This window comes from Psittacula echo (assembly GCF_963264785.1).
Source record: "Psittacula echo genome assembly, chromosome: 2".
NCBI lineage: Eukaryota > Metazoa > Chordata > Aves > Psittaciformes > Psittacidae > Psittacula > Psittacula echo.
Window position 1 is genome coordinate 42,631,387 of NC_137737.1, and position 19,528 is coordinate 42,650,914.

A 19,528-nucleotide genomic window follows, 5' to 3' on the forward strand; every position below is an offset into this window, starting at 1 on the left:
GTATAAAACCCAGTTGTGCTACTTCCAGTAAATATTTGGGTTTCTTTGCCCTGTTTTATGTCCTTTTTATACAGTGCTGATTACACTGAACCAATGCACCTAGTGGAGCCCAAAATGTTCTAAATTATGAGTAGGGAATGCTAAAGCAAGTAAAACCAAGTGCCAAGTTAAATGGATGTGTTAGAATAGGCTGTTTATGCTCCCTTCCCCTTCTTAAGTGAGCTTGGCTTTTCGTGTGATACAAAACACTTTCAGCAGAGTTGAAGTAAGAGCTCCCATATCTACCATCTCCTCAGGGTATTTAAATCACCTGAATCCTCTATGCCCATAGCCTTGGTACTGCATTTGGAATTAGAGTTCAACAGAAATATTTTTAGAAAACACTATGCTCTTTTTAATTTGCCAGGGATTAGCAGATTTGTGCTGAATCCCTGGAACTGCAAACTTGTCCAAATCACAGTACTGTGGAGACTGTGCCAGTTCCCATAAGGAAATTTTTTTGGAAGTTCAGGAATTTTTGAAGCAGCATTCTGAATGCAATTCAGTTTTTCATTAAAACATTTCAGTGTAGATGTCTGAAAGTGACCTAGGTGTATAAACTCCTCCTAAAATCAGCAGAGCCTAGAGTTTGATTAATTTTATTCGAAATTGCCAAATGCTCAGCTCATTTGCCCCCATATTGGTATCCAGCATCATTTGAGATGCCCTAGGTTATCTGGCCTCTAGTTTTATTTCATGTGGTATACCAGACTTTGTCTCTCCAGAAAGTCCTGTCTGTCTTGTTCTTTTTGCCAGCTCCATGCAGAAGATGCCTTGGCTATCCTGGGGCACTTCAGCTTGCACGATACCTGCATACGATAGCTGCATCAAGCAGGCAGCACCTTCATGTCTCAGGAAAGACCCCTGTTTGAGTCATTACTCATCTTGGTTCAGACCAGAAACTTGAACTTGTGCCTCCCACAAAGCACAACTGGCGAGTACCCTTGCCATGGTGTACCTGGTTACTGTGGAGCTTAGCACATCTTTCATGTTGAGCTTTTTCATTTTGAATTAATTTTTGCAAAAGAAGCACAAGCTGAGACTTCCGTAACTGATGAGCTATAAAATTTTCAGGTTTTTATTGATCAATTGAATATTCAGCTAATTCCAAGGCAGTGCCAGAAGAGAGCCTGGTTATCTCCGTAGTCTGATAATCACGTTTCCCAAGGAAATGAAAGACTGAGTCAAATCAATTGCCTGAATCAGACAAAACAGATACATGAAGCTGGCAACACTGTGTTCTAGAGGGACTTCTATAGCACTATGCTTCTTCTTCGTTCTGCATCTTCCCGTATTTAATTTAGTCCAATAAAACACAAAGAAAGAGCTTGTTTGTATCCTCATGTAAAAAGGGAAATCTCAAAAAGTTTTGTGGGCCAGAATAGTTTCAGATGAAACATAATTGTAGTAACCACCCCAGTCTGTATTTCCTTACTGTATTTTGCTTAATGCTGTTACCATTTGACTCTCTGAAATGTCTGGGACACCCATTGCTTGTTGCCTAAGGTTGTTTTGTATTACAATTTGTATCAGTTGCCAGAGGATACTTACTCAGGAAGAAGAGAAAAGAACTAACTGAGGCAAGAAACAAAGCAGCAGTTACAATTCAGTCTCACTACAGGGGATATAAGGAGAGGAAGGTCTTCAAAAAGAAAAGGTAGATTTATTTTCTGTCTTATGTCACTCAAATGTTCCTTTCAGTGACTGCACTGCTGAAGAGCAGCTATATAAGCTAAAAGTAAAGCAAATTAGGATTATTATACATATAGATGCAAAGGTAATGTACCTTTATGTGGAGACTTTTAATGTCAGTAGCAAATATTCTCGTACTTTTAAGCCCAGGGAATAAAAGCATAGTTAGAGGAAAGATCAACAATATTGTGCTTACTTCTAATGTTACTAATCTTACTAATCTGTAGATTAGTATCTTCTTGGAAGTAGCTCATCATAAATAATACTCGAACAGGAGCAAGAAATAGGTATCTGCAAGGAACTGTTCTTGTCATCTTAGGTCACTGTTTGAGATAAGTGTAGGTGATGACAGCAGGAATTCAGATGTCTTGCTCAGATCAAACAGCTAGAAGCCAGGTGAGATGAATCACGTTCTGAATATCTCTGCAGTGTGGTTGTAGGATCAGTTTCTGAAATGGAGCTAGCATCATTTGCTCATCACCATCGGTTTTTTCAGTGATAGATTTTAAGTAAGTGAAGACTAGTCCAGGGAGGTGAAAAACAGCTGTGAAGGAGTCCAGAGTCTTTCAGAGGGAAGGAATAGGGTGGCGTTTCAACTGGCACTGAAGTGATATTGATCATAACAGAGACAGTTTAGGGAATAGGTCTTTTAAATTTGACCTGAACCTGTGGCCAGGATTGTTCTTTTTCGCATTTCTAGTGTGAGTGTGACTTGAAGCAGTTTTCTTTCATGAATACTTTTAGGATTGTGTATATTTACACATATTTGAGGTGCAAAAAAGTTTATGCCTTATGTTCTTGTTAACATTTAAATAAATTCTTTACTGTTTTATCAGCCCTCATGCAGCCTAGATTGATCCTCTAGCAATTTTCTGTGAAGAGTTTAACAGGGATGTCTCTTTTCGCTTAAGAAATAGTAATAAACAGAAAGACAGCAATTAGCTTGCTAACTTTAATTCCAGCTATATGCACTAAATCTTTCCCATGCTTCAATGTATCAAATTGCCATTTAGTACACAATCACCACCAAAGATAGTTGTAAAGTTGTCACTATCTTTCATCTCCTTCAGCTATAATTTTTGCCCTAAACTCTATTCCATTCAGGGAATCACTTAGAAAGAAACAAACTGTAAATGCAGCATCCATTAGTGAAAAAGATGAAAAACTTCAAGATAATGAGGAAAGTCCAGCTGGAGTGAAGAGGGCCCTTCCTAAAACAGAAGAAGAAGCAGCTGTCATTGTTCAGAGCTATTATAGAAGCTACAGGGTCTGTAAAAAATTAAAGGAACAGCGGAAAAAAATAGCAGAGGAAGAATTATCTGCTGTGGAATTCCTTGAAGCACAACTGCAGCCAGCTGAAAATGCTATACTGGAAGAAGCAGCAAATGAGGAGACTCCAGATGAAGCTGATGTTATTAGTGACAGTGAGTGCTCTGCATTTGGTGTCACAGGGAATGTACAGGACCAACAGACAATCTTTACTGAAGGAGAGGGAGCTTCTGTGAAGCAGAACCCTGCAGTAAAACGTGTTGTTGAAGGTGAAGAACAGGCCTCTTTGGAAGAGTTGTCCAACAAATCTGTCAAAATCACAGCTGAACCTAGCCCCCAGCAAGAGCAAGATAATCAAGACAAACTCAGTGCAGATGGGCAAAATCAAAAGTCTTCTGTGGTCCAGCCCAGGACTGACAGGGATGTGGAAAGAAACCACCTGAAACATGAAGCAGTGATGCCTACAGGATGTAAAGGAATTGTAAGAAAAGAGTCACTAAGAGGCTCATGGAAGCAAGTTGAGGCAGAAAACCAAAGTTCTGAAGACCAAGAGAAGGCAGCAGTGGTTATTCAGAGCACTTACCGGGGTTACAGAAGGAGGGGACAACTCAGAAAAGAAGGGAAACTACCTTGCAAAAGTCAAGAGAAAACTGTAAAGGAGCCAACAGAAGCAGTCTATGTTCAAAATAATAATCCCCAGACAACAAAAGATAGGGAAACCACTAATACAGAGGCTGAAGACCCTAAGACACCAAAGGGAGACTCAGAGAAAGAGGCTTGTGATTTGGCAGCCTTTTCACGACAGGTAAGAAGCTTGTAAGCTACATATGTTGAGCATAATACTCCAAACAGTGACAAAATGGCAAGGTTCTTTTACTGGCTTCAGTGGCACCAAGGTTTTACTCTCTAAACTGAGACTGAGATTTTGTAATGAGTGTTCTATAAAAATGCATATTTTGGACTGCAAGAAACAATACCCTTTTCAGGAAGGAAGAAAAGACAAAGAGCACTGGCAAAAAATGTTGTTAGTCTTAACCTGGTTTAAGTTAAATGCAGAAGCTTTGCCTTTGTTGAAATGTGCGTTCACCAGGCAAGGCCTTTAAATCAGTAAACTTGCAAAATATCCTGTAAGTGATACTCAAAGTTGCTGTGTCAGTCACTCACACATGTGCAGCGATGCCTACAGCTGTAGAAGCTAATTTACATCAGCAAGGTATCATCTACTCATATATGTGAACCAATATAAAGTAGCTGCAGGACTGGGTGGCAATGTGGAGTTTTCTATGAGTCTTCTTCTTCATTTTCTTCTTCTTACTCTTTAAGGAGGATGGGGAGGTAAATGTGGTAGGAGTCTACACTGCAGTAAGTGTAGCAATACCATTTAAATTCATTCTCTAGTCCACTGTTTTACTTTTGATTACCTTGGAACATGTATACATATTCATATAATAATGTAAAATCCTGTGTTATGTTTATCAGATATCAAAATTATCTGAAGACTACTTAGCATTGCAGCAAAAATTGAATGAAATGATACTGTCACATCAGCTGAGACCTGTCATGCTGCCCAAAGATAAGCAAGCTAATGGCCAACTTCCTTCTCATGTTTGTCAGTCAGGTAAGGTCAAACCTTCCTGTTAGCAGAATTTTCATCGGTAAACGGGACTGTTTTCTGTTGCAGACCCAAGTACTTCATACAACTTTTGTGGCTAACGATGACAGGTGTAACAAACATGTCTTTTACCAGACTTGAACTTCAAAAAAGCACAAAGGACAGCTGGATTCTAGTCAAGCACTGCCTTCTGCTGGCCTTTCTGCCCATGATGTGACATTTCACTCGCAACACAGCAGGTTTGACAGTGTACACTAGGCTCAGCCACTCATCTAGGGTATGGAGCGATGGCTGCAGGGACCTGAGCCGTGATTTCTCGCATCCCCGTGGCCATATTTATAATAGCTAACAGGCCCACTGAAAGACCTTTCTTGGTGTGGAATGTGAACTTTCTTTTTCCACTTTTGAACATAATCCACACAACAGGAAAACTGTTTCCTTTCTAGCTATGACCAAAGCACAGGATATTAGAGTAAGATGACTACATAAAAAAAAGACTTGAGGTAATATACTGCATACTGTCATGCTAAAGTGAAGCAGGTAGATGTGGTGAGTGATCCACTGTCTATTAAACAGGGAGAAGCCTTCCTGTCTTCTTTCTTGCCCATATTATGTAGAATCATAGAATAGTTAGGGTTGGAAAGGACCTTAGGATCATCTAGTTCCAACCCCCCTGCCATGGGCAGGGACACCTCACACTAAACCATGCCACCCAAGGCTTCATCCAACCTAACCTTAAACACTGCCAGGGATGGAGCATTCACAGCCTCCCTGGGCAACCCATTCCAGTGCCTCACCACCCTCACAGTAAAGAATTTCTTCCTTAAATCCATTTTAAACTTACCCTGTTTAAGTTTCAACCCGTTACCCCTTGTCCTGTCACTACAGTCCCTAATGAAGAGTCCATCCCCAGCATCCTTATAGGCTTCCTTCAGATACTGGAAGGCTGCTATGAGGTCTCCACGCAGCCTTCTCTTCTCCAGGCTGAGCAGCCCCTAACGTTCTCAGCCTGTCTCCATATGGGAGGTGCTCCAGTCCCCTGATCATCCTTGTGGCCCTCCTCTGGACTTGTTCCAACAGTTCCATGTCCTTTTTATGTTGAGGACACCAGAACTGCACACAATACTCCAAGTGGGGTCTCACGAGAGCAGAGTAGAGGGGCAGGATCACCTCCTTCGACCTGCTGGTCACACTCCTTTTGATGCAGCCCAGGATATGGTTGGCTTTCTGGGCTGTGAGTGCACACTGAAGCCGGCTCGTGTTCATTTTCTCATCGACCAACACTCCCAAGTCCTTCTTTTCAGGGCTGCTCTGAATCTCTTCTCTGCCCAACCTGTAGCTGTGCCTGGGATTGCTCCGACCCAGGTGTAGAACCTTGCACTTGGCATGGTTAAACTATATGTTACAATACAATTTGTACATACACATTTACAGAAGAAAGATAGGCTTTTACTGCAGGTTTCCCTCTAGGACTACATTTGCTGTCCTACCCTTATAAAGGCAAGGATTGTTGAGCTTTAGCTGTTCTATAAATCATGTGGTACTTACCTATTTGTAATTACTTTGTTCTTTTGCATTTATTTACACTTCTTCCTCAGCTTCACTAGTTTTATATGTCATTTTACAGCTATAACACATGAATTGTATTTTATAGCTGTATGCCAGGTAGGAATACCTGCCTGCCTTCATCTGTGGGTAGGTGGCCATTGATCAGCTTGATAAAACATTTATTACATTGCTACCCACAGAAGGGGAGGAACTGTGGGACAGCTGGAGGGCACAGTTTAACAAATGTTCAGATTTTCAAAACTGCTTATTTTAATAAAAATGCAAAGCCTGCAGTTTAAAGAACATGTGAGCAAAAAGGTTAAATGAATCTTAAATCCACAAGGTTAAGTTATTCTTAAGTGAATTTATTTGTATTTATAAAAATGCATAAAGCAAGCTGCACACAGTTCCTGGAATAAACAATTTTCCCTGTGGCTTGAATTTCTGAGTAGGTTATATTTGCTTGCTAAATGCTTTCAGCTTAACATAATGGCTCCATCCCAGGACTGCACCTTTGGACTGTTAGTGAGCCTTGGGTTACTGTGGTGTCAGAATAGATGCACAAATGGCCACTGCAAGTTTTTTGAGGTCAAAGCCTGAAGTGAGGGGAATTTGATCATTATGGGAGCAATTTCTTTCTGTTTTTTTTTCTCCAGATGACTAATGGTGCCCATCCTTCTAAGTATTAAATGACAGTTCAAGTACAAAATCTCAGGAAGATAATTTTCTATATTTAGAATGAAATTCACGTGGTACAAGTAGCTCTGCTGCAGCTGAGGACCTTTTCAGCTACATGAAGCAGTGAGACAGGCAGGATTTTAATCCAGGATTCCCACTGCTGTAGTCTGCCGCAGCACTATTTATAGGGGTTTCATGGGCAGCCTTTGCAAGGAAAAGGGAGTCTGTGTAGCACTGGGAGAGGACAGTAGTTTTCACTGGCCAGTCTTTCTTCTTTGCAAGCCAGGGAACACTAAGGCATAGGGCTTGAGAAAAGCAGGGTAGTCAAGCACTTCTGCTGTCTGGTTGTTCTCAGCTATCGGAGTGGTCCTTTGAGCGCTATGCAGCCAGGACATACAAAATCTGTTTTGAGAGTTGGCCAGATGCATGGCAGAGCGTAAGATTGGGGAAATCACGGAAGTGGAATACAGCCATTTTCCATAAACATCCTCTTTTGTATAGCAATAATCCCAGGTTACCAGACTCTCAGAAATGATATAATGTCAGCCAGAGATGAAAACTACTTCCCTCAGTGGGTGTGGTGGGACTTAGGCATTTGCAATTGTGAAGTTCTCAATCTCTTGCAGTTGCTAGTTCTAGGTCTGCGCCAGAATAATCTCTCGGTTTTCTCCAGATTGCTAAAATCTTGCACCATCAACTGTAATTTCCAAATTGGCCCTGGTAAACATCCTATGAATAAACAATACTTAAAAACTACTAACCAGAATGCTAAAGAGCAGTGTTTTTCTATATGCAAATCTGGAACTTGAGTAATTATATCCTCACTCTGTGTATAATTAGGACAGTAAAAAGGTGTGCACATAAATGTTGTAAGCAGTAATACCTATTAACTTCTTGTTGTCAAGTCCTGGAATTCCAGTTATTATATTTGCATTTTCTGATTTCCTCAAAGCTCCTCTACAAAACCCATGACATTACTGCTCTTACTCTTGTTTTCTTCCTCCTTTATTCTGAGCTTATCTTTATACTTCTGTCCCCATAAGATGTGGAACAGCACTGAATCAAACATGTAACGTTTCACTTAAATGACCGAAAGACAGGTTTATCTGTTTCTCCAGGTGGCCTAATAAATAGAGACCTTTCAACACTTAGATGCTTATCACAGCTGTAACCACACTATTTCTTCAGTCTTCAGTATAAGATCAGCTGGAAGACATAAGTTAATTTACGTTAGCATCCTTGGATGTTGATTCCTTGAGATTGTTGTCTTCCAGGCTTATCATTGTATATCAGAATATGCAGACACAGTTCAACCTAAAGGGCTGTTGATACTGACTCATCTTTATTCAAGCATTTCTTGCTCATACTTGAATGTTTCAAGCACATGCAGCTCTCCACAGTTCCCATAGTTTGTGGTGGTGTTCAGGATACACATACATTAGATTAGCTGGTCCGAAATTAAATTTTCTTATTGCTTCAGTGTATCTTGAGCTTTCAGTGAGGGCTGAGTATGAAAGTAGTAATACCTTGTAACTAAACACCATAGAATTAAGAGTATGCATGCAACTTAAGTGGAAACCTTTGAGGTAGTGTTAAATGAGCTAGCTGAGATACTGATAGGAATAAGGATTTTTTCTTAGATTTGCTAAACTTTCTTCAATGTTACCTGGCAGCCACACTGTTCATATGCCTTCACTGACCCTTAACTCTATATTTCATTCATTCTGATGGAGAATAACCTTAATTTTTATTTAGCTTTCCATCACCACTTGATCAGATGTATGTTTTGACAGACTGCATCAGTTTTGAGCAAGAGAGAGATTTAACTTCCTGGACATGTTAGCATAGCTAACATTCGATCTTGATGTTCAAAAGCAAAACATCCAGGTCACAAGAGCGAAACCTCTTTATTTCGACTGAGTACTGACTGTATGCATTTGGGCAGTTTGAAGAAAATCCTTCTTTTCAACTTGTTTGACCTGTCTTCCCCTTGGTAAAACCTTTACAAAGGAATGTCTGTGTAGCATCAAATGTGGTGAGGGGGAGTCAGTTTCTCCTATACATTGCTTACAAGGCATGTATTGTGGAACTGACAGCACGTGTTCAGGTCGATATAATAACAGGGTATGGGCTGGCTGCAGAGACAGGAGTCTCAGCACAGTCCTTTGGTCCAGCCTTTAGTTGTGTTAATGACTAACTGGGACATAAACCCTAAGCAAGTCTTAATGTATCTTGCTTTGTGCATCTTATTTACCCTGTTAGTAAAATAGAAATGATAGCACCAACCTGATATTTCCAAAGTGCTTTGACTGCTCCTGTTGTGAATGGTTTCCTTATCAATGTTGTAACGGATGTATTTAAATGTTCGTTAGATAGAAAGCTTCAATTTTCCTTTTACATACAAAGCACACAGCCAGATCTAGCTGGGGATACTTGAAGTCTTAAGGAAAAATAGGATATAAGGTATTTTACTATGGAGAGAGTGGGCTTCAATAAAACCTTTTATTTGTCATGGATTCTAGAAGCAACATAATTGGCCTAGTAATAAATTAATTATTTTACCCCTCCTTTCTGTTTCATCGCCTAATGCAGGAAAAGTATAGGCCATCTGAAAAACAAGTGCATCCAACTCACCATGTGTCAGGCTTGGGTATTTAATTTCCGTTCCACCTTTAACTCTAATTAAATGATCTCTGGAATTATTGGCAACTAATAAAAAAACAAGTTTTGCTTTGTGAAGTGAGTTGTCCAGTACAAACAACTATCACATCAGCTTATTTCAGTAGCAGTGAACACACAAATCTAAGTCTGGAAGGAAATCGTAAGTTCACTTTCTGGTGAAGCAAAGCAAGCTAAACCCATCAAACTAGGTTTTACTTACTTACTGTGTAATTTGGAGACAAAACTCAGAATTGCATTTTCAGTTGTGTATGTAATTCTAAATAGAAACGATGGAGGTCCAAGCTTCAAAGCCTGCCTAACCCAACATAATATTTCTGTTCAGTTTTTGCATAGCTCATACATACGTACAACACATAAGCAGAGATGAAAAGCTATTTTTTACTGAAACCTTTAGCATTGCCAGATGCTGGGTTTTCAGTGTAATAGGAGTCTTCTTTGCAGAGCACATACAGAAGAAGTATACAAGTAATTTCGGTTGGAATAATTGTAATCTAGAATAGGATAATGCTTTATGTGTTTGACAGTGATGAATTAAAGAATGTAACAGCATACATAGTGATGAATTCTTAGGGAACAATAAAAAATCTTTAGGTGTTATGAGAGCTCTTTTCTTGGGATTTTCCTAAAGCCCCAGTTTGGCTTCATTTTCTTTTTCTAGATTTTCGTGCAGCTATGATCTTTGACACAATTCTTGAAAACATCCTACAGACAAAGGGTTGGGTGTTTCTATTCAACTACACTGAAATTTAAGTTTGATTGTTGTTTCTTTTTTTTAAGATATTGTTTCCAGTTCAGGCTCCTGACATGTTTAAAAATAAAATAGGGAAGATATGCCTCTACTCTCTCACAAATGGAAACTCGCATAACTCCAGGTGCCCATTTGAAATGCAGCAAGGTAACAACGGGCCACGTAAGAGCACAGCCAGGGCTACTATACCTATTCGAATCAAAGAATGTAATTTATATTTAACACAGATTAGTGAATTGAATTTATTGCATCTAAATTTCATTGTTTAACATGAATTATCTGTACCCTGGCTTAGAAAAACACCGTTGTTTTCTTAAGTGCAAAATGTTAAAAGATACTTGTTCATTCATTACATGAGAAGCAGTCTGCATTTCAGATAAGAAACTAAAACAATAAATGTAATCATTATCCAACTACAATTTAAATTAACATTATTCATTCTGGCTCCTGCGTATATCTGTGACCTTTACAAGCCTTTATTTATCACACAGAACAAAAAACTTACACAGCTAATTTTGTAGGAGTCAACACTGATGTATCACTGATCATTTCTCATTTTAAATGATTGTGCTACCTCCTAATTAAAAAGTTGCCTGATGTACATGCAAGAGTTTTTATTTTTATCATGTAAAAGGTTTCTTATGGTAATTAGAGAAGAAAATACATTCTTTCTTCCAAGTCTCAATCACATGTATTTAGCACATCTGGGTTAGAGATTTAAAGTTGCTTCATGTGAAGGAGGATTAGATCAGCAAAACACAATTCAGTAATTCATTGGGAGCTGAATCTTCATTCCACCCTCACACCATGTTCATTTCTAAGGAGATGTTTTCTGTCATGGACTGTCCCCTGAATACTTCTGTGATGGGACAAGGACAATATAAAACCTCACTGGATAATGCAATATACCTGGACACACAGTTCAGTGCCTAGACCTTGTGCCGTGACATCATTCATCCTTCTGTGTGTGTTCCAATGATCCACCTCTAGCATCAGTGTTCTGCTGCCGTGCAACCCCCTTCACCATGAAGGAATTGCTATAGCCTCCTATTAACTTTTCCTGTAGCTGAAGCCAACTGTAAGGTGATCATGCTCACCATGCTGTACATTTGTGGTCCCTCAGCCCCCCAGAGTCAGTTCTGTGGTCTCAGCCTCCCAGAGTCAGTTCTGCAGGAAGCCTGCAATCTCTGTTGGCTCTGTGACAAACAGGCTATGAATCCATATCAGTCATACATCTTAGCACTGCCAGAATTGCGTATAAAATTTAAACAAGTAAACATCCAGGAGATTTTTCTGGTTTCTTATGTGCCAGCCAATGGAATCCGCAAGTCAGTGTCCAACTCTGAGTTTGGAAACTGCCAGAGAACAGCAGTTCCATTTTGTGTTAAAAATCTTAATTTTGTTTCCATTAGAACGAAAGCATTTTTTGCATGTTTGCAGAAAGTTTTTGTAGATATAAAGACCAGAAGTTGAGTACACTAAACTAGGTTACACTGGATGCAATGGGCATGGTCACGCTGTGTTGCCCAGTGGTACATGATTTGGCTTGAAACGAATAGCCTCAGCAGGAGACCTTGAGGAAAATCTACACCATGATAATGTAAAGGACCAACCTCTGAATCAGAGGTCTGATGCTACTGCTCTGATTCAGCACCTTAATGATCAACTTGGGCCTGAAAAAAATAGCATCCACACCACCCAGATCCTGCTACAAGATGGTAGCCTTCCAGTAGCCATTACCCATCTTTTCCCATTTTTTCATCATTACACTTTTCTCAATGTGGAGCATCAGCCCTTTTCAGAAGGAGAAGCCTGTGCCAGGTAGGCTGCTGAGCTTCCTCAGCCTGACATTTGTTACATGGTATGGGTCCCTGTGGGTAATCAGGACTCAAATGGGTAAAAGCATTCTTATTTCCAGGCTAGTGATGGAAATGCCTGAAACAGTTGCTTTCTTGAATTACTGCAAGCAGTAAAAGTGGCTATATGGATTTTTTTTTTCTCTCCAGTGAAATTCCCCCTTTTTCATAAAAGCCTCCCATTCTGTGAAGAAATAATCATTGCAATCTTCTGCTTTTTTGCAGTTGCAGCCAAAGTAGAAGACTCTCGCCCGATGAAGAGACCCCCAAGGAGGCCACGGAAGCCCAAGACATTAAATAATCCAGAAGACTCCACCTACTACACTCTAATACATGTGAGTTTAGCAAGCTTTTGTGGGCTAAAACTGCCAGATAATTCCCACCTAAACTTCTTTTCTAATCACCCAACTCCCTGTATTCCTTTCTAATGCAGCATTAAAGCTGTGTCCTGCTGAAAGGAGGCAGGCCACAAACTTCATGTTTCAAACTAGATTTGAAATTGAGTTTCACTTACCCTGACTGGGGGGACCTAAGTCAGACCAATTTTTTTGTATGTACTTAAATGTACGTACATCCATTATATGCATAAGCAGCATTTGCACTTTCAAGACCCAAATTAAGTGCCCAGTCTCCATAGTTTCTTTGTAAGTCATGGGAGAGAAAGGGGTTTGTTTGGAGAGCTATTTTGAGCATCTAAATTAGCGCTTGATCTTGCAGAGAGAGGAAATATTAAAACAGGCTGTATTAGTATGCACACTGTAACTTCCTTTACAAATGTGTCAGATTGTGATTATGAAGGAATTGGCAAACACCAGCAGCTCAGGAGACTAATGGATTTGAGTGTCTCTATATATAGCCTTTGGTCCAAGTTCAGATACGAAGCGCTGCTTTCCACTCTTGACTCCAGTGCCCTTAAATATAGAAAAAAAGGCAAGAAAGTAAGCAGGAGAGAAAATGGAAAAGCAGCTCAGAAAGCAGTTCCAACAAAAAAGCAATTAAACTCATTTGCTCGAGGTGCCTGTATCTTAGTGACCTATTTTAACAGCCGGTGAGAGCCCAGCTAATAAACTAACCGTAGCAATTGCTTCTCCTTTCAACAGAAGGTGTCACCAGGGCCTTTAGGGATAGTTGTGTCTGGCATACCAAAAAGGGCAAATACGACTATATTTTTTTATGGGGGCTTTGAAATAGCACGGCTTTGGAACAGTGATATTCTGAAAAGAAATTATATTCTTAAGAATAAAATCACACGTAAGAATAAGATTTTGGTTTGTGAAAGCAAGACTGGTGACTTAAAGGACTGAAATGAAAGGCATGACACTGAATTCTGTATTAGGAAATTTCTGAGGAGAAGAGGAATTCTGAAGTAAATGCATATTTAGAAAAACGATACTATACAGTCAGGAATATAGTATTTTCTGAGAGGTGATTTGTTACACAGCCAGCTCCATATCAGAAAACAGCCATCGCAACAGTGCAAACAAAACCTGCAGTAGCACTATGGAACTTTTAAACTAATTTTTAGCAGCAGTTTTTCAAGGTATTAATCAGTATTACCTATAATTAGTCATATTTTTCAAGAAGGTGTGAAAAAGAGAATCCCATCTTCTTGACCGAAAGTTCACTGGTAAGGGAAAGGTTCAGCATAAACATCTGTACACTGAAGCTTAGAAAGGGGACTTACTAGTTCTTAAATCTGTAGACCTTGGGTAAGTCATTGAGCTGTAACCTGAGGTCCTTGAGGGTAGTCAGCTTTTCCAGCTATCATGAATTTTTTACCTTATTAAATTCACTGTGACCTGCAGGTATTCCCAGATGATTATCAAGTCCAGATCACATGAAAGTGGAAGCGCACAATATGAGGGCATTTTTTGACATTTTTTCTCTATCTTCTGTGAAAAACAGAATTTGTCTCACATCATGTCACAGATATTAATTCGACACCTTCCATTCTCACTCATTTCCTTGCATATCAAATGAGCTAAAAGGATACACAGGTACAAATGAAGCCTGACAATATTGTTCATACAAGGCACTAGAAGTTTATTTTGTGGTATATTTCTTTAAATCAGCCTATCATTTTGAAATTAGATGTCTTGTCAATTTGCCTGCATTCTGAAGTCCATCAGGTTTTCTGATTCTCAGTGACTTTACAGTTACTAATCCTAGTGAGTTTTCACTCATTTGTAAGAAGCACAAGACCAAAATTAAGACCATCTGCACTTAAAAATACTGCTTTGAAGAGTGGTGCATTAGATGCTGCAATATAGCATTGTTTTTCCTGTAGGGACAGAAATCTATTAGAGGCAAGAAATTACTCACATTCCCTATGAATCTTCTCTGCATTTTGAGATGTCTTGTATCCTAAAGGGCACTCTTGCCACCTGCGTTTTAAATGAGGCCTGTGTCCATTTTATTTTACTAAAACCTGATGTGCCACAAGAAGTGACAAGACTGCACGGACATTAATGAGAACAGGATTATGCCTGCTTCCACTGAGTTGCCTGTATTCATGGAAATTATCATGGCATCACAGTGAGACACTGATCACTCTCAGTGAGACAGTGTTGTCATTAAAACATTCATTGAAACAACTATAGATACTTGAAAGTTTTTGATATCCTTTTTCTTCTGATGTACAACACCCTCCTACCTAACATGCTGATGAATTTTATCTTTGCATAAACTTTTCTTTTAGTATTGTTTAAATTATTTTGTATTTTCTTAGAAATCCATACAAGACGAAAAACGGAAACCAAGGAAAGAAAGGTAATCTTTTTCATTATCTCGCTATTGTCATTTTAGTACTCTAGAACAGTTCTTAGCTGTACTTCAACCAGGAGAATAAAGCATGAAAAAAAAAAGCGTGGTAATTTGGTGATTCACAGGAACGACATCATATACAAAGTTAAAATAGGCAATTTTCAGCCACAAAAACCCATTATACAATTCAGTCGTTCAGTTTTTACCACAGCATGGCCCTTTACCATGGCAACACAAGCATAATAATAAGTTAAGATAAGGTCCACATCAAAGATAGTTCTGACACAGAAAATAATTGAAGGTGCTTAAAATTCCAGTCAAAGCAAATGAGCAACCAGTTCTTTTTTGTTAGCAAAAATACAAAGACTCTTAAAATTCTCACCTAAAAATATGTGACTGGAAATAGATCATAAAAAAATAAAACAATAATTATTAATAAAAGGTAAAGAAGAATAGTCCTTGAAATTTCAACTAGAAGTCTTTACAGTGTAACTAACCCATTTTGATGGAGCTCTGCAGAAATAAAGCAAGCAACAGATATATTCTGCCTTTCTGTATCTTAGATCCTTATGTGTGTTGTAGACATGGTTCACAGCATTTGACATATATCATAGCTTTATTTTATTGGTGTTTCTGTACTTTTCTGCTGCTCCCCAGTGACACTGCTGTGGTACCACAGTATGTTTGCTATGGTAGCCAGGTCACACATGCAAGACAAATGAGCTTTTAGCACTATCCTTGGCTGAAGTTGCGGAATACAAACTCCGTATCTAAAATACATACCTTAAAGGAAGCTAAATGGCATTACATGCGCACAATATGTGCTCAGAGCATCTAGCTTCATTTAGTCACAGTTTAAATTTCACTTGATTATGCCACTGCTTAAAGGATCCACTTACTGTCCGTGTCCCCCATGCCTGGTCTGTTACAGCTCTTTTTCTGATGTCAGTTGCATCGCAGGGGAAAAAAAAAAAAAAAAAAAATAAAAAAGGAAAGAAAAAAAATCACACCTGTTATTGTCTTCTGCTTAGCCAGCCAAAACAAAAAAAAAATAAAATAAATCCAAATCTAGTGTTTTCTCTCGTTTGACCTTAGTTAGGATTTACTCATCTTAAATCTAGTTCCATCTTAAATCAGTTCCATGACTGCATCTTCTTTCATGTGCTGACTCTGTATTAGTAGAACAATAGCAACCGAAATCAATGAGTTATTTCTGGTTGCTACCAATGTGAGAATTGAACTCTGAACTTCTTTTTTCAGGTTGCTTTTAGGAGATTATTTTTTCCCTGGTCATTCTAAGCTGAATGTTGGGATTGTTTTTTTCTGTACATATGATACCTTGGATAGCATTCATCTAACAAAATATGAGACATCTGCATTATTGACACTGATATCTGAACTAGTTGCCTTAGACTCTCTTCTTGTACTGAGAGACAAAAATGGTCATTTTCAGCAATATAATTCATCTGTTCCTCAAAGAGATATCTAAAATAGGTCAGATGAACTATACCCTAAAAATGCCTCTCCATTGAGTATAATGGCAAACCCAAACAATTTCAGTCATATATGTCTGCTTTATGAACATATAAAAGTATTTAGTATTTCAAACTTCTCAGTATCTATCTGCGTCATACAGTAGTCATATTTCAGAGAGTCATTTATGGCCCTTACATATGCTTTTCCTTAGAACCTCAGTGGATTAACACAACTCATGATATTTGGTTGCCTTGGTTTTGAATGTTGAATGTAATATCCAAAAGTTTAACTGTTAACCTAGTGTACTTATTTATTGACAGTCTGAGCAAAGTGCTAGATTTAGATATCTACTACCAAGAAATTTCATCTACTGATCCCACCTCAAAGGACAGCAGTTCTACCACAAGAAAGAAGAGACACCCAGCTGAGCGCAAGACTTCAATATTAAGAGCCGCTGAAAGGTAATTCAGACAAAATAATCGTAGGAAAAAAATAAGTGTTGTATAACCTTGTTGAGGTATTCAAAAGATTCACAAAAAGAAAGATAGGCTTTCAAACCTATGTTTTTATTCACACAATCTTGCCAAATTAACTTGTAAAATGTGTAGCTGAAAAATTCCCATCTTTATGCAGCAAGGACAAATGGTGGTATGATTGGTGTTCAGCCTACCTGCTAGTTTTTGGCTTCCCAAGTGCCAGATGAGATGGCCAGACAACCTGCTGTATATCTGTTCTGAAATCAGATTAAACTGAAGGAAAACCTCAAAGTTGTATTTCTGATCTAGGTTTTAAATAGGGTGGATGCGTGCCAACTTTCTGCCTGCTTTCTACAGATAAGACACCAGCTTGACTGCCTCCTTTTCCTACTGTTCTATAGCAGCACTCATGTTTCTAGCCTATGGTGGACTCCACCAAGGTGGACAGCCAGGAGGGGAACCCTAAAGGGAGGGTTTACTCTACCTCCTCTCTTCCCACATAGACTTCATAGAGGGTGACCTCTGCTGGGCTAAGGGAATTCGTATTCTGACTCTGGCCAATGTACCCACACACATTGCACATTCAAACACATATTTATATGTTTTGATATATTTATATCTTCTTGCATCTTCAGATATAGAAGAAAAACTTGGGAAGTATAAAGGTCAAAAGCTTAAGGGAAACAGTAAACCTGGGATGATCAATGAATTTGAAAATGTACCTATAGTAATAAAGAAAATGTTTATAGAAGATGTTGTGCCACTTCCTTTTTTTTTTTTTTTTTTTTTTTTTTTGGGGGGGAGTGTAGATTTTTTCAGGTAGAATCTAAATTAGTTTTAGAAAGGTATTATGGAGGCATGGAATTACAAATAACAATATCAGGGAGTTACCATATAACTTACATCCCTTGGAAAATGTTGCATTTCTAAGGTGCTTAAATACATCAAATCTGTTACCTTGGGGTTTGGTTTAGATGAATGAGAATTTTGCCACTGAGCTTACTAAAAGGAATTTCTTACCTTTTACCAGGTGCTGCTCTGGCTGCATCCTAATTACCCACAGTGAAAATATCTATGTAGCTTTTAAATTTACACTGTTATCTCTGAGAGCAGATGAATGCAATTAATAAATACTTCTGCCCTTCAGCATCTCTCAAATGAGGTTACCTATATCTAAAGACAACACAATCTTTTCAGACTACAGAAGTGAAGCACTAGGTATTTTTTTTTTTTTTGGCAGTTTAGCTCCGATGCTGTTGTAGGACCACTGATGGGGTACACCTCTAATGTAGAACACTAGAAATGTTTGTAATTATTTCAAAGTAATACCTTGCAAAATAATGGGGTTTTATTTTTAATCTTGCTTCACGGTAACACCTGGTGCCAGGTCACCATTCCAGCCTGTCAGAGGCGGCTTCCAAGGTGCATCTTGCCGTCTGAAAAAACCAAATAAATAGGATGAGATGGACATTTACATTGTGCTCCACAGGCAGGTTAGAAACAGAGCAAACAAATTGACTGAAAATCTGATTCCATAACCATCAGGCAAACGCTACTGCAAAGCACCCCTGTGTTCTCAAGGGTTTTGTGTCCTTTTATTATGTCCCCTTTGTAGAAGAACATGTTGTTCTTCTGTGTTCATCTGCTTTTAGTCTATAGCGTGTTTGTTCCGAGGTGCCTGCTTTATGCAGCACAGGAAGAGGCCTAGCAAAGTCAGTTGGTTTTTTTCGTTCTCCTTTTATTTCTACCTTCTGAGGGAGGAGGTGAAGCAGTCGATTAGGAGTGTTTGCCAAGGTAAATGTTTTGACTTCAATTTCTAAACCACTTCTGTACTGAATTCCTAGGTCGAGGGTTGCAGAAAGCCCCCTGGAAGAGAGTAAAACCGAAGATAATCCCTATGACTACAGACGACTGCTGCGGAAGACCTCACAGCGCCGGCGCCTTATCCAGCAGTTCTAGCTGCTGCTGCTGTTCCTGCTGCCATTTGGCTTTTATTAGCATAATCTTTTTTATCATTTTATACCATGTGCTTCCTTATTTTTTTCTTTTTTTTTAAATCTCCAATGTTTCAAGTTTACAACATGTGTGTTCATGTGAATGTGAATTACTGTGGTTTACAGCCCCACACCATTGCAAAGGGACACTGTCAGTCGCATCATATCCTTTTAAAAAAAACTAATATAAAAATCGTCTTTCTTTCGGATATGACTGCTACATCTTAAAATTATTAGACATTAAGCAGCTTAAATCTAGTTTACATTCCTCAATGTGTAGTTCTTTTTGGCATTTCATCAGTCTCATCCAATTAAAGTAGATCATTTAGTTTATTTAGTTCCCTAGTTAAGCTTTCAAATTCCCACATGCACCTTCAAAAAACCTTAGTTATTGTTTCTAATAAATTGTTTTACAGGGCGGGGGGAAATGACAAGAACACCATAGGGGAATTTCTGCTCATTTTAGGTTTACCATGCCTGAGTTTTGGGATGAACTGTTTGTGGCAAGCATCCCTTTAATGAAAATAAATATAAATGATTAATTGGATAGCATATTATGTCAGTTTATTTCATTATTGACTTTACTGTAAAGCTAGTAGCCAGTTTTAAAGGTCAATATTGTGTGTATAATCTTTATGTTGGCAATGTCCATTTATGGGGAGTGTGTCCAGCCCTCTCCTCTGCCTCTGAGCTTT

The 19,528-nt window shown here is 38.8% G+C and overlaps 1 protein-coding gene across 1 annotated transcript in view; it reads left to right on the top strand.

Annotated features, from left to right (window-relative positions):
• Positions 1-18,798, top strand: part of LOC308216919 (myosin-IIIa-like) — a gene marked incomplete at both ends in the record, with an annotated part of 58,067 nt that extends 39,269 nt beyond the window's left edge. The window contains 7 exons of the mRNA XM_080609623.1: positions 2,802-3,805; positions 4,324-4,362; positions 4,480-4,618; positions 12,350-12,459; positions 14,853-14,893; positions 16,684-16,824; positions 18,684-18,798. Of these exons, the coding sequence (XP_080465749.1) occupies positions 2,802-3,805; positions 4,324-4,362; positions 4,480-4,618; positions 12,350-12,459; positions 14,853-14,893; positions 16,684-16,824; positions 18,684-18,798 (1,589 nt within the window). The remainder of the gene's footprint in view (positions 1-2,801; positions 3,806-4,323; positions 4,363-4,479; positions 4,619-12,349; positions 12,460-14,852; positions 14,894-16,683; positions 16,825-18,683) is intronic.
• Between the last annotated feature and the right edge of the window lie 730 nt (positions 18,799-19,528).